Below are 16,305 nucleotides of genomic sequence, written 5' to 3' on the forward strand. Positions count from 1 at the left end.
TAATCAATGAATCTTTTTGTATCCCCTTCCGGCCTTTCAATCTACAACTGAACTGCTCTCTAGTTTCAAAATAAATGGATTCAAACAATATATATGCAACATAGTACACAAAGGCTAGATATCGTTCTAGGGGACGAAATTACCTGGTACATGTTGGGTGAAAAACAACAAATAAATGGGGACAAAAATAGACGGGCAAAGTGATTTTTTACACTTACGTTGTGCTAGAAGGACAAAAAAGAGAAGGCCAGAAAAAACTAGCAAGAAAGTATTATTCGGAGATACTATTTAGGATCAAAGTATCGCATGCCCAAGTCATTTGAATATGAAGGGCTTATCATTGACGTCCAAGAAAAAGTGGCAGAACCATCCAATGACGACCAAGACTTAGCATTTAAGTCCATGGAACCCATGACTTCAATAGGTCTTCAATTCAGCGAGTACTGCAGTTTTTGCTCTTCGGAATATTTTTCCTTTAATTGTTTTTAGAAGCCTGAAGGAATATTTTTCCTTTAATTGGTCTCCAGTTCATGTTATATTGTGATTATACTCAGTCGGAATTGTGTGTTGGATTCTAGTAGAGTCGGGCCGTGACGGTGGTGCGTCTTTGCGGGATAACTACGACATGGTAGTGTGCCGTTGGGATTCTTACGTTTTGATGATAGTGAAGAAGAATAGTGGATCAGTTCAAGAATGCTTGTTCATCTAAAGATGGAAAGCTCATATTTCTTTTTTCATTAACTCGTGGTGTGGATGATGGAATATGATGGGTTTGTGATTTTTGAGCCTTAGTTTTCATGAAAAAATTGCAGAAATATTTCATGATAATATATGAAATTGTAAGCTATTTATCATGTTTCTAACCTATTTGTTATGTTCGGGATATTCTACAGTTTTAAAATTTATCGTGCTTACGAATGTTCGTGGGTAGCAAATTTACCTTATTAATTTGCCAAATGTTCACTATATGAAATTTATCATGTTAATCAAAAATGTCATTAGTATTTCCACAAATTTATCATGTGAGGATCCTGAATTTATCATATTTGTCAAAATTGTCATACCGTTGATTAAGAAATATGTAACGCCCCGAATTTTGGGTACGTTAAAAAGACAATTTCATTGAAAACCTCAAAATAGAGTCTGGCTCTTATTACAACAAAACTCCCACAAGAGTTCAATATTTACACAAATGAAGAGGGTTCTAGGGTTCCTAACTACAGCTCCTCCTGCTCATCCATCCTAGCCAGCTCCTCAGCTCCAAAAGCCTCCAAGGTGTACATCATACCCTGTTCATCTATGAAGTCTGACACATTATACCGGCGTCGCCACCCATATAATATGTTAGGGTCACCAAAAGGCAACACCGTGAGCTACAACGCTCAATAGGGAAATCCTTACCCACCAACCTTAACTTACAAGTAAGGTTATAATAAAATATCGATTTCCACATGATACGTATATACACAGTTAACAATGACACATCCACATTCGTTAATCATCTATCGTAGGTGTCCATGATTCTCTTTGTTTCTCCTACGGGACTCATTGTAGATCGTGTCAACATTTTCACATTTCAAATCATCCTTTCAAAAATCATTTGCATTGGCTCCGTACCGCGGATAACCAAGCTACACACTTTCAAAATCATTTGCATTGGCTTCGTACTGCGGATAACCAAGCCACACCCTTTCAAAATCATTTGCGTTGGCTTCGTACCGCGGATAACCAAGCTACACACCCAACCTCGGTTCCGCCGCGCCGGGTTCCCGAGTATCCTCACAATGGTTTCGCCGCGCCGAGTTTCCATTGGCACACAATTCCATTGGCTCCGTACCGCGGATAACCAAGCACACACCCAACCTCGGTTCCGCCGCGCCGGTCTCCCGAGTATCCTCACAATGGTTCCGCCGCGCCGGGTTCCCATTGGCACACAATAGCATTGGCTCCGTACCGCGGATAACCAAGCCATACCTCACCATGGTTCCGCTACTCCGGATTCCCATGGGAAAGCTCACATCCTCATCACAATGGTTCCGTTTTTCCCGGATCCCATTGGAACACACACAAAACACACACCACACAATGGGCTACCACGTCCGGCCACATTGCGGTTTCCAAAACATTTCAAAAATCGTTCATTTAACTCACCCAACCTCGGTTCCGCCGCGCCGGTCTCCCGAGTATTCTCACAATGGTTCCGCCGCGCCGGGTTCCCATTGGCACACAATTGCATTGGCTCCGTACCGCGGATAACCAAGCACACACCCAACTTTGGTTCCGCCGCGCCGGGTTCCCATTGGAACACACACACACCTCACACAATGGGCAAATCCGACCACATTGCGGATTCCAAAACTTTTCACTCTTTTCAAATATTTTCTTTACACACGCACACAACTCACATAATGCCACCCCAAGCCGGTCATTATGTAGTTTCAAAATATTTTCTTCCTCGGAAAACATTTCCTTTCATTAATCACACCCTAGGTGCCATGTTTCTACTTTCTTGATTCTCGTGTCTCGTTACATGCAAGACTCCGTGGTAGGACAAGAATAAACACGAATCATTCTAACAAGATCATCCAATTCTATACTACTTATCATGCTAAATCATCACTTATAGTATAACGCCACATGTACGGACGCCCTTGGAGTGTATCACTTATGCTTATTCAAATCACAACGCCACATGTACGGACGTCTTTGGAGTGAAATCACTTATGCTTTATCACACCACAAGTAACACAATCAATTCACATATGCAACTCAAACTCTTGAAAGATCAAAATACGAATACTTAGATTCACATGGTAAATAACCTACGTATTCATCGAGTACCTACATTATACTTAGGAATAGAGATAAGAAACTTCTACTTTATACTTGGGATAGTAGATTAGGATAACTACCTTACTTCTTGGCGGTAGTAACGGCTACGGAAGGTTAGTCGGCTATCGGACGGAGTAACTTTCTACGGTGGTCTCCGGTAGCTTCGAAAGAGAAAGGTTTCTCTCGAAACTTCTACTTGACTAACACTACTCTACTTTATGGATCGAAGGGTGGTCGAGTGGCGGTTTAGTGGCGGCTTAGGTTGAGTTTCTTGAAAAACTCAAGAACAACTCAAGAACAAAGGAAGAACTAACAAGAATAAAGAAAGAACACAATTTTTCTAGAGAGAGAAGTTGCTAGGTGAAGGTGTGAGTTTAAAAGCTTGGAATGGGTCCTATTTATAGGAAAAATCTTGGCTCTCTCTCCTCTCTTCATGGCCGGCCCCCCCCTCTCTCTCATTCTTCAATTTTTGACACTTGTCAAGCACTCATGGAAGATCAAAGTCTAAAACCCTAGGCTTGCATGGCTAGATTGTCCTTGGATGGGATTATGGAAGATTTATTGGAAGATTTGGAGACAATAGTACAAGATTTAGTCTTGAACAAATCCTAGAAGTACAAATGGCAGTTAAGTTTGGCTAGGAGAAAGATTCACCAAGGATGAAGAAAGATCAAGGAAGGATCATGGAAGGTCAAGAAAGTACAATCCCATCTTCCTCTCTCTTTCCTCCTCTCTCTCTCTCTCTCGGGTCTCTCTCTCTCTCTCTCTCTCTCTCTCTCTCTCTCTCGGCATTCTCTCTCTCTCTCTCTCTCTCTCTCTCTCTCAAGTACACACACACACACACACACACACACACACATATATATATATATATATATATATATATATATATGCAAGAAAGAATAAGAAAGTACTAAGGTACAAGTTTAAAGAAATCCAATTTAGGCACATGTTGATTTAAATAATTAAACTAGTGTACAAAGTACTTTAGGAAGATCAACTCCCCAATAATTTAATCCAATTGGGTACAAAACCCCAATACAAAATAATAAAAGAATACTTAGGAAAACTTAGGTCTTAAAAGGCTACTAAGGCTAATAGGTACTTTCAAAATAAAATATTAGTACTTCATCACATGGGAAATTAGAAAAAATGACTAGTTTAATAAGCTCATGTACTTGGCTGAAAGACCAAACTATTACCCAATGGATAATAAATACCCTAACTTTTATTATCCAATGGACAATAATAACTAGGAAACTTTTTATAATAAAATAATCAAAAAGTACTTTAAAGTAATTATAAAAGTCTATTCAAGTACTTTGTTCAAATCATTCATTAAACCTTTTTAATATAAAGAATTAGGTTTCTATTATCGAATGAATAATAGTTCCCCTAACTTTTATTGTCCAAAGGACAAAGAATAAAACCAAATTAATAAAAGGAAATAAATAAGTAATTTCTAGGGTTGAAAAGGTTGACTAGTCAAATCAACTTTATTGGAAGGTTCCCTAGTCACATCGGTACTTTATTTGGTCAAAAGACTTATTACCCAAGGGTTACTAACTTCCCTAACGGTTATTAGTCAATGGATAATAGTTTCCCTTGCGGTTAATAACCAATGGACAAAAGAGTACAAGTACCTTTTATTTTTAAAAATAAGATTTTAAAAGACTACATGTACTTTTTAAAAAAAAGTTTATTGTCCAATGGACAAAAATTACCTTAACCATTATGGACCAATGGGTAAAGGCAAAAGGTTCAAAATGTCCAAAAGGTTCATCGAGTAACTAGGTGAGTTGGTTGCTCGGTTCCTCCAACTAGTCGGTTGGAAACTAACTAAATTGGTCACATAGGGTTTCTAGTCGAGAGTTAACCAAATAACTAAAATCCAACTACGAAGAAAATTAACAAGAAATCATATAGCCATTCAAGAGAAAAAATAAGTAATTCAAACAAAATTCAAATATTTAACGAAATTTTTACTGACCAAAATTCAGGGGCGTTACAAAATACATTAAATTTATCATATTCAATAAATTTATTACTTTCGGGAATTGGTTGGTAAGGTAATTATAAATGTGGCATAGTAAATGGAAGGTAATGAATGGGAGGTTGGTTTAGGAATTATTTGAAAATAAGGATGAGAACTTAATCATTCAAACCAACTAGAAGGATGGCGTAATTATGTTTATGGTTCAGGACCAATATTTAAGTTTTTCGTCTTGATAAAAGAAAATATAACGGGCATGGCATGCTTACCCAATTGCCGATACAACGAACAAGACTGAAGTCAAGTCTTGTAAAAGAGGACGATTCCATGCAACCACTAGGAATTGGGTGGTTGGCTATCCAAATGCAGGGATGTTGACTCCAAAAGTTCACATCGGGGGGTATCGGATCACCTATGCTAGTGGAGCAGTGTCCGGCTATCGTCAACTGTATCCATTCCAAATTTAATACCAATTCATGATCCACGACTGCTAATATATCAGCACCGTGCTATGCACACCCCCGTTCAGGGATCGAACATAGGAATATGCAAACATAGATGGTTGAATGAATTGTATTTCCTCAAACTTAAAAGGAGTGAACTGTGAAGGATTGGAACAAAGTTATCTGAATTTTTTTAACAAAATACATAATGTCAAACAATAATTGTAGATACCTGGAAGTGCTAGATCTCGGAAGAAACAAGTTCTTTGATGAATTTCCGCATTGGTTGGGAAATTTACCAAACTTGCATGTCCTAATCTTGCAATCCAACAAATTTCATGGATCGATCGTGACTTCCACGACCAAATTTCCCTTCCCCATGTTGCGAGTTCTCGATATGGCGAACAATAATTTCACTGGTCCATTGCCCATAAAGTACTTCAAAAGTTTCAAAGCAATGATGAACGTGGATGAGCATTTTGATTTGGAGTACATGGGAACTCGTCGTTATTATGATTCTCTGACATTAGTAATCAAAGGATCGACCATTGAAATGAAAAAAATCCTTAAAGTTTTCACAGCCATTGATTTATCAAGGAACAAGTTTCAGGGTGAGATTTCTAGGATCATCGGTGGGCTAAATTCGATTCAAGGACTGAACTTATCACACAACAGCCTCACAGGTCATATACCAGAGTCGCTTGGTAATTTGACAAAGCTGGAATGGTTAGACCTCTCATCAAACAAGCTCACTGGGGAGATCCCTCGACAACTCACGAATTTAACCTTTATTAGAATGCTCAACCTTTCGCTGAATTGCCTAACGGGGCCTATACCTCGAGGCAAACAATTCAATACATTTTTGAATGATTCTTACATCTACAACTTGGCGTTATGCGGACCTCCATTGTGTAATACATGTGGCAATCCTAAGGCAACACAGCCACCACTGTCGACATTCGAAGAAGAAGATTCAGAGCCTGTGAGTGGATTTGGTTGGGAAGTCATATTGCCAGGGTATGGATTTGGACTGGTAGTTGGACTTGTCATGGGATATCTTATGTTCTCCTTCGGTAAACCTCAATGGCTTGTGAAGGTGGTTGAAGGTGTAGGAAACAGAAACGAAAAGAGGCTGAAAAGCAATGCTCGGAGACGTGGAGGCAGGAGAAATTAGCAAGATGCGAACGGTATTGTATGGTAACTGGTAAGTTATTTTATTTTTATTAACGTTTATTGCATAGCATTGATGTCCTCAATTAGTTTCATGCATTCCACTAGTTCTGTATATCTGCTTGCTTTTGTTTTAAAATTTTCTGTTTAAAGAATTCGAGTTTTGCAGATACGGTGGAAGAGGCATGAATCTCTTGCAAGTCTCAGATAACCATTTCTCTGAGGAAAAACTTTGATTGTAGGAGGTTGATCTGATGGGAGGTGGGAATAAAAAAAGCACAGCAAAGTGAGAAGCTTTGTTCTTCGGATGATTCAGTCCATAACTACTTTGCTTTCTTTACAAAATTTCATTGTTATGTATTACATAAACGTTTTTGTATCCCCTTCCGGTCTTGGAAGGAAGAAGAGAAAATACACATCTAAATAAATGGATTCAAATAATGAATGCCATTTATATCCAAATGGATCGAACATAGGCAAATGCTAACATAGATGCTATAGAAAGTCTGTTAGGAAATATTTTGGACCAAAAGACTTTCATGCCCAAGTCAATTGGAAGAACCATCCAATGATCAAGCCATTTTAGCCTTGTTTGGCTTCAGGCTTAGAAACTGTAGTAGTTTTTCTTATTTCTGTAAATTTGATATAAAAACGCCGTATGGTATTGATTTGTAGGAATATCAGTCAAGATAAAAAATTATAACGGGCATGGTGTGAAACCGAATTGCTTGTACGACAAACAAGACTAAACTCAACTCTTCTAAAAGATGATGCTTCAAACCTTATGTCTCCCAAAATAACTTACTACCAAGGAGCCAAAGCATTTTCTAGAAACTTCCTGACTGAATCCGGAATATGAAGTCCTTGAAGGTGTTGTCTTCCTCTCAATACGAATTCCAGTGATCCATTCCTATGTCTAACAGGAACCTTACGCGATCACTTGGCTACAATTCGCAGACAATAAATTGCATGGTATATATGCTCCCATCATCATTGCCAAAACTGAAAAATCTGATTAGTTTTATTCTGAGCTTTTTATCACTAGGTACAGAAAATTGCACCTTAATTCCCATTAAGGTACAACAGTCTTTCTAATTACCGCCAAATCTAGGCATGTGCTGAGAACGTCAGAGAACAAATTACCACTATTGGGGGCAGTTTTCAAGATTTTCTGGGTTCAAGCTGAGTCAGGACCCAAGTTATTTTAGGTTCAGCAAGAAACAATCTTCAAGATTCACGGGTTTCAAGGAGACAGGACTCAAGATTCTATGGAATAAAGAAAAGACAAATCTCAAAATCTCTTGATCATCAGAAAAGAAAAAAAAAACCACTCGTGTATCGCCCAAAAGCTCAGCTCAATCCAAGGGCAAGCACAGTTACGATCAAGCCGATTAAACTACATGCAGTTGGTAATGAATGGTTACAGAGGAGTGATATTGCAAAATTAAAGCCCATGAAATCGATGTATTTTCTTCAAGATCAGCTTCGAAATCTGGGTTACAAGGATATTGAAGTTCGCCCAACGGGGGGTACTCATTAGTACTAATTTGTCCCTCAACGGCAAATATGAACGAAGCCCTTTATTCTACTGAAATGGCATGGCTAAAGGACTGGTTCTTGGATCTAAAGCAGTGGGATGAAGACGCGTCTCTACCTTGCAATCGTCTCATATGGCTGAACTGCTACGGTATTCTGCTACATCTTTGGAATTCATCCACATTCAAAGCTATTGGTCAAATTTGGGGGAATGTCATTCAAATCAGTGATGATACACTTAAAGGCCTCTCTTATTCAGTTGGTAAGGTTCTAATTTCTTCGAGCAAGATGGAAACGATTAACTAAGTTATCACAGCTGAACATAAAGGGTAACCAATCCAAGTTTGGGTCATTGAGGAACAACTCATTGTTAACACAATTCTGCGTACAGATTGCACTTGTCAAGGATGTAGGGTTGCAGAGGAGATAGAAACAGGTGAAAAGGAAGAGGGTGCTGACTCAGCATTTGAACCTCATAACTTGAACAAGGTGGATTTGATTGATACGAACAGCGTGGCCCATTGCGCTGATGTGGAAAAATCTCAAAAAGAATTTGTTCAAGTTGAGAAGGATACCGATAGGAACAAAGTGGAGGAGCATGCAGATTCATCAAATGAGCTCTCTATGGTCAGGGAAACTGAGCCACCACTTGTCTTAAATGATACTGTATTGGGAAACAACAAGATCATCAAAGATATGGCACGTGAAGAACATTTGTGGGACTCAATATTACCATTGGGAAATGACACAGTGCAAGAGGGTAGTTCTACTGATACACCTGCTATGGACTCCCAAGGAACAGGTGCAATTACTCCTCTGATCCTAGGCCAAGAACTAGGGGCTGGGTTATTCAAAGCTTGTATTGGTCGCAAAAAGAGTATATCCTTGGCATGCTCTCCGTCCAAATCTTTATTGGATAGAGAAAATAGCTGGAGTATAGTACCATACAATAAACAGTCTGGGAAATTGTTCGGTGCAGCTCTCCATTATTCCTACAAGTCCCTCTCTTATTCCTCAGAAACAGGTCAATCAAGTTGGTAATAGTAATGTTGAATCAGGAAAGACCAAGAAGAAGAAAAACTTAGTGGAAATTCTAGGCCACCACTTTGCATCTCTCCCTGCTAAAAATCGTGGTGGAAGGAAGAAGAAAACAAAAGCGTGGTTTTCAGGGCAGCTGCTGTTGCAATAGCTCTATCAGTATCGACTGAAGGCATCTCCAACAGGAACAGAATTCTCCTGAATGAATCCCAAGCAGTGTGGCAAGTGAATAAACTGCTTAAAATTGGTTATAAGGGATATGAGGATGAAGTGGTAAGCCTGATAATCAAAATGGAACAAGAGGATGATGAAAGGGCTGCTTTATTGGCAGCCAAAGCTAATGTTTAGTTCAAAATCTCTACTGAATATATTCTATTTAGATTGGACAGCATCATTGCTTCATTGGAGTGGGTTTTCTAGGGGTGTGTGTGTGCTGTGTCTGGGTGGGTGTGTTTGGGGTTTTTTTGGGTCTCGTGGTTCCACTTGGTTGGGATTTTTGGATGTTGGCTATTGGGCTTTTGGTTAGGCTTTTGGGGGTCTTTATGGGTTTGTTGGGTGTCTGGTTTTGCGGGCTTGGGTGATCATTTTTGGGGGATTTTTCTGAGTCTGTTGAGTCATGCTATCTGGGTTTTTGAGTGGTTGGGTTAATTTGGGGTCTTCTACTGGCACCACAACATTTGGGGATGGAGAATGGTGCATTTTCTATACACTGCCTTGGTACTCAGCTCAGGTAACAACTCTGAAATATTATGGGCTGGTTTTCTGCTCTTGAAGCTCTTCATTGGGAACAAATATATGGTTCCCCTTCTACACTGGGTACTTCTTCAACAATTGGAAGGCTAAGGATTATAAATTATGTGGACCAATCTTGCTGGATCTTGTCAGGCTTTTGGATTGTACTCTGGTGGTTTTTGTAATTATACAGTATCTTGCAATGGGTTGGCTCCTAGCCAACTCCTTTTCTCTTTTGGGTCTTGGATGGCATATAATTGTCCTGAAACTTATGTTCCAACCTAGTTGGGATGTTTGCTTTGGGTTGTGATGCCGATTATCCTTGTTCTCGTTAGTCTTTGTAATCCTTTTTTTAAAGATTAATGAAATTTCTTTGCTGTTCAAAAAAAAAAAAAAAAAAACAAATTACCACCAAGTGTAGGTGTGTGCTGAGAATGTTCTCAGTATTGAGAACGTCTGAATTACCTCTAAGTCTAGGCTTGTGCTAAGAATATTCTCAGTGCTGAGAACGTATGAGAATGTCCTCAGAACTGAGAACGTCTGAGAATTAATTACCACTAAGTCTAGGCGTGTGCTAAAAACGTTCTCAAAGCTAAGAATATGCGTGTGCTGAGAACGTTCTCAGCTTTGAAATATCCAGAGTTTTCAGTATTACCATCAAGTCTAGGCGTGTGGTGAGAATGTTCTTAGAGCTGAGAACGTTCTCAACGTCGATGATCAATGGTCAATGCCAAAGTGTTTGCTTTGAAACTTCGAATGTGTTTTTTTTTCTTTAGCAGGCCATCAGCATTTTAGAGTCAAGTTGTCCTTTCTTTTGTAGTAGGCAATAATTGGTAACAACAAGATTACTAAAGGAATGTAGAAAGGGGCATTTACATGTGATCAGCAAAAAGATGTAGATGGGAACATGCCAAGAAGCATAACAAAAATAAAAAGTTTAACGAAACAGGGCTATAGTAGTCCATCAGCATTTTAAGAGTCTTATCGTCCTATCTTTTTTAGTGGACAATTGAAAACGACAAGATTACTAAAGCAATGTAGAAAGGAAGAATAACATGCATTTTCTGGGCTAGCTTTTAGCTTTTGAATCGAGCTGGTCACCGTTTTCTTTTTTGTGTCTTGGAAGTCATTACCGTGTAGTACAATCATTTCTTTGTTTCTATGAAGTTCATTGGGGACAAAAATGTAAGACGACAAAAATTTAGATGCAAAACAATGCATACAATATAGGTACATTAATTTATCTTGGTTAAGGGGCCTAGCTTATTTTATTTTGGTAGCTATCTATTATTAAAGATGTTACACACACAACAATGCAAACACAACTTCTCATATACATGTGGGCTCCACACATAGTAGTACCAGTGAATGTCTGCGCCTGAAGGCACGGCGCAACGCATTTTGAATACAACTAAAAAGAATCAGGGCCGGCTTATAGGATATGCAAGGGAAGCAACCGCCTCCGGCCCCCGAATTTGGGTCCAAAATTGAGGCCCCACTATAATGTAACTTACATATTAATATTAGTATGTTTCCAAATAAAAATACAAACCAAATACTTGGTTCAATAGTCTCATAATATTGTCATGTTATTGGGAGTGTGTGATTCAACTCCCATGCACCTCCATAATTTCAATCATATCTTTTTACATTTATAGTCATAATTGTATCCTTTTAATTTGATTTTTTTGTTATTTTTGTACTTTTATCATTTTTTAAAGAAATTCATGAATATGTAAGGAGTTCAATATAGAAAATTCGCTTCGGCCTTCCAAAATATATGAGCCGGCACTGAAAAGAATTACAAAATTATTGACCACCCCCGCCAACGAAAATGATTTATACAGGAAGATTTGTTTTCTTAAATTAGGTTCATGCTCGTGCCTGCAGTCACGGCTCAAACGATCGCCCACACAAATAGACATTGGACTCACGTGCAATATATCAACCCTTACCCAACGAACCTCCACACACACCCCCCCCCCCCCCCCCACCAAAAAAAAAAAAAACCCCAAGCATATTCATAAGAATTTCCTGTGCTTAAAGCCACAACGCGACATAATAGCGAGTTTGCAACAATCTAAAATTACAAATGAGCTAGACAAAGACAAACAACAAAGTAAAAAAATGGTCCCGCCGCCTCAGACATGAATAACAATAAAAATAAATAAATAAATAAATGGTCCCGTCGCCTCAGATATGAACAACAATAAAAATAAATAAATAAATGAACATCAAGAAAAAAACCGGTCCCATCGCCAGAGATGATCGAAATAGATACTTTAGAACCGACAATATGATATTGTTGTGGCTTTCCTACATTCATCCAATATGACTCCCTAGAAACCCCTTGGCTCTTAGAAAGCACCTTAGTGATTGCTCTGTCCAGAATGAAATAGATTAATTTGCCCATCAGTTGAAAATTAACACAAATACAATTGCACGGTCACGTTGAACACCTTAAATAGTAAGAGAGTTCAAATATCACAATTTTCGTTAGGATTTCTAAGGAGCAAGCAAACAATTTTTTTTGGGAAAATTAATTTCAAGAGATAAGCAACATGTACCAACCGATACATGACAAAGCAACACATATTCAAATGAGAAAAAGGCCCAACCTTGAAACTTTGCATATCTAACACATAAAATAGAAGAAGTCAAGATCACGGACCCTCTTTTCCCTTGCCAAAGTCCTTGAGAGTCCACCTTCCAAGAGGCTTTTCGATGTCAGTCATTGAGAGTCCACCTTCCGAGAGACTTTTCGATGTCAGTCATTGAGAGTCCACCTTCTTTTCTCCACGGTTGTTACCTCTGAAGAAGCCTACAAGCCATAATTAACAACACACCCACAACCAGATTAATCTCGAAGGAGTTATGATCTGAACATATGGGCGAAGTAACTGGGAACGAAAAAAAGTCTTGAACACATATCTCGGAGGAGTTATGATCAAAACATATGGGCGAAGTAACTGTGAACTAAAAACAAATTATATTTGGTCTTAGACATCCATCAAAGATCTTATAACCTTCCATATCATGGTTGTAGCTAAAAGTAGTACAAAACTAAATATTATGTAAGAAATTGGTTTCTAACTAATGGCTATGTGCCTCAACTAATTGGGGTAAGGCTAGCTATAGGCATCAAAACCAAGAAGGATTGTGATAAACTCTCACTGGAAATCAAACTTCTCGTATGGGCAATCTTACAAACACCTTGAATGCAATATAAAATTTTAAAGTACACAGCTACAGTCATGCTCCTAGTAACAGGAAACAAAATGAAAACAGAAGCAATTGTTTTTAAAAGGTATGCAGCTTTAGTGGCCCGCCCGCATTGGCATCAGTATATGGTCCAATGCCTCATGAATCTTTTCAATCTAAACAGTGATAATGAAGTTTTAAAAATGAAGTTCCAGCACAATATAAGAACACCAATTGGTGATAAATTATAGGTAATGAAAAAAATACCAACTCAGCATACCCACGAATGGTATCACTTCAAGAACAAAAAAAAAAGGGCAACAGTTGAAGAGCAAGTTACATTCCGAGAATACCAATGGGCTAAAAAATATCCAAATCTTAAAGCAAAAATTAACTCACTTGACTGTAGCATTCAACTTGCAGCCGTACTGCAGCTCCATATAGCCGGTATCCCCACTGTCCCTGCCACAACAATGTAGTACCTAAAACCTAAAATGTGAAAAAGCAAAGTAGTTTCCAGTAACATCAAAAAGAGGCTCAAGGCTTGAATATTGTATCTATAAGTTTGTTTTGTGAGCTTAGATCAAATGCAACGTCCAAGTGAAATCAAAAAATAAAGTGGGATTCATAGTGCAAGGCTGCAAGCAATATTTGAACCTGTACGGGATTGAACTATGAAGTTTAAAAAGAAGAGCTTACATATCAGGTATTGAACCACATGTAGGCTTCAGAGCATTTTTACTGAGTCTTGGGGCAGAGGGAGCCAATCAGAGAAAACACCAAAAAAATGAAAGCAAGGAGAAAAGAGGAAAAGCAAACACTAACTCTTTATATCCTTGAGTGATGAGTGCATCATTAGTAGTGAAGAAATCCAACAGTTTTAAGTTGATTCCAGAAGCGAAATGGAATTGACACCCCATGTTACAGACAGTGGGTCCAGGAAAATCAAAACAACTAATCGTTAAACCATCTATTTAAGGTTCCCCTCACAAAATCGACTAATCAATTCAACAACCAACCAAATAAACCATCTACAGAATACAACATCCAAGTATGGCTCATCTCGCACCCGACCACACTAATTTCTTGAATTCAGGAATACACCTATGCAAATGTAGATACAAAAGATATACCTCTCTATGGCGTTCAGCGGTGGTAAAGTAAATAAGGGATTTGAGACACCTCGAAACTTGGTAAGAAACTCCTTGTAATTTTCCTCACCCACACCTTCAGAACTTCATCACCCATATACCTTCAGATACAAAACTCTTCAATTGGACTTCAACACAAACCCCAACTCGAACCCTCGTCCCAACTTTCAAAACCCATGCCGTTGGGCTCGTCGATTTGGGAAGGATTGCCGACATCCATTAGTGTGCATCCCTGTCTACAGTAGGTTATCAAATTGTATAAAAATTCAAGCAAACAAAGAGGAGTTTGACAAAACTATACTAAGCGGGGACTGTCAATTTCAAAAACTAAAGATTATGTTTAACATTAAACATTTTCTCAATTTTTTTTTTACCTTTGTTGATATCAATTATCATCAACCAATCATAGAAACAGACTTGCGCATGACTTAGCGGAAAAGTGCACATTGTGAATGATGATAGTTAACACAAACAAAGCCAGAGTAACAATAAAAATTTAACACACAAAACTTGAGAAACTAATATGATAGAACTTACCTAGAGTGATTTCTGGTCACACCATTCGCAAATTAGTTCCTGAAATCTTGAGTGATTCGAGTCACACAATTCGCTAATTAGTTCCTGAAAAGAAAATTTGAAAATCAAAATAAAATTCACCAAGAATACAACCCCATAAACACCACCACGCACAAAACTTGACCCATAGAGAAGAAGGAAATCCAATGAGACATTCCCACAACAAACACGATACAAATGAAGAAATTTGGTAGCTAGGTAGGCATTGAGCATAACCAAAAAAAAATACAGAGGTTCAAAACTCGAAAAGCCAAGTGATGCAACCAAAACTGAGTGAAACTCAGTGAAGCAACTCTATCAAGCCCCAGGCTGTGGAGCCTTTACATCAAGAACTCTCTTCATCAAGCGGCATGATCTATAGTGTTAACTACCCTCAAAACCCAAAAAAACTGAGACTGATTCTTTATCCTCTAACTACCCTCAAAACCCAAAAAAACTGAGACTGATTCTTTATCCTCATCTTCCGTCCCCAATTTCTGAGCAACTAATCAGTTAAGACAATCAAAGACATGACCAATTAGATCTGTAACTATAACAGGGCTTTGGAGAGATGTCACCAATTACATCTACACACACACACATAAAGTGAGATGGAGAGAGACAAACATACACAAAGACAATGACAAAAAATGTAAACTACATCATAACACTTGTTCAAGCAAGCAACTCTCCTGCTAGCATTTCTTGTAGACAATAAGATTAGAGATGCTTCGCCATTCGCAACCTTATTTTTCATTTGACAAAACGAAAAAAGAGAATAATCTCTGAATCCACCAATGGATCAGAGGAGTTACATCCACAACATGGATAGCTAAATCTTCAGCCAACATCAAAACAACAAAACCTATAAAAGGAAAATATTCCAGAAGTCACATCAAATGTAGCTAACTTTCTAGGTGATTTCCATGAGAGAGCAATCTGAAACTTCATATGGTGGAAGTGATAATTGGCCTATAACACACATGCTCAATCGAGTACACAAAGAAAGGACCCAAAAGATGATGACATTGCTGTAAGGAAAAAAATAAAATAATACCAACTTTACCCAAGTAGCAAAAGAGATAACATAGTAAAACTTCTAAGCAAGTCCAATTCTGCATTGAACTACCTGATTGACCGGCCGTTTCAAATTGGGATTGGGCCACAAATCCTTTACGTCCCTTCTGAAGGGAATAGAGCCTCTTACTGGAGGCATCGCCGCACAATTTACCCTCTCCTTGAAGTCAAAAAATACCTTTGTTGACGACAATGGCACAATGAATAAAATCCCAAAATTTTAACAGAATAGTGAGGAAAAAAATCCCCAGAAGCACAATTTAGTGTTTTCGTTTCTTCAACTGTTCAGTGTTTTCGTTTTTCATTTGAAGAATCCACAACAAATGATCTCAAAAGCACATAGCTAAAAAACATACCCACCAAACAATTGCATATATTTCTGAGAAAAGGATGATGAAAATGACACCATAGGAATTGGATACAGAAATGAAAAAGATTCGATTTTGGTTAGCATACCCATTTGGGAACAGCCAAATCTAGTGTTCAATAACAACAGTCAACCGAAAATACGAACAGAAACCAGAATGCACAAATTAGGCGAAAAATACCTCTTTGTTGGCTGACATATCTAATCGAG

At 38.3% G+C, this 16,305-nt stretch overlaps 1 protein-coding gene and 1 long non-coding RNA gene across 3 annotated transcripts; one reads left to right on the plus strand and one right to left on the minus strand.

Annotated features, from left to right (window-relative positions):
• The first annotated feature begins 5,476 nt into the window (after positions 1-5,476).
• LOC131327161 (receptor-like protein 9DC3) lies at positions 5,477-7,574 on the plus strand. The gene is made up of 2 exons (XM_058360184.1): positions 5,477-6,465; positions 6,608-7,574. The coding sequence occupies exon 1, from the start codon at positions 5,477-5,479 to the stop codon at positions 6,440-6,442; it is 966 nt and encodes a 321-aa protein (XP_058216167.1). The 3' UTR covers positions 6,443-6,465; positions 6,608-7,574.
• A 4,398-nt stretch (positions 7,575-11,972) lies between these two features.
• LOC131300382 (uncharacterized) lies at positions 11,973-15,886 on the minus strand. 2 transcript variants are annotated; one of them, XR_009190941.1, is made up of 4 exons: positions 15,781-15,886; positions 14,167-14,717; positions 12,491-12,990; positions 11,973-12,450 (listed from the first exon to the last, which is right to left on the minus strand). It is a non-coding gene; the product is annotated as an uncharacterized LOC131300382 (long non-coding RNA). The 2 variants fall into 2 exon arrangements; XR_009190939.1 differs by having other exon boundaries at positions 14,167-15,039; positions 15,088-15,876.
• Positions 15,887-16,305: the final 419 nt, after the last annotated feature.

This window comes from Rhododendron vialii, chromosome 1a (genome assembly GCF_030253575.1).
Source record: "Rhododendron vialii isolate Sample 1 chromosome 1a, ASM3025357v1".
In the NCBI taxonomy this organism is placed as follows: Eukaryota; Viridiplantae; Streptophyta; class Magnoliopsida; order Ericales; family Ericaceae; genus Rhododendron; species Rhododendron vialii.

Coding starts and splice junctions, on each gene's coding strand:
- LOC131327161 (XM_058360184.1), top strand. CDS start 5,477: ATGTCAAACAATAATTGTAGATACCTGGAAGTGCTAGATCTCGGAAGA.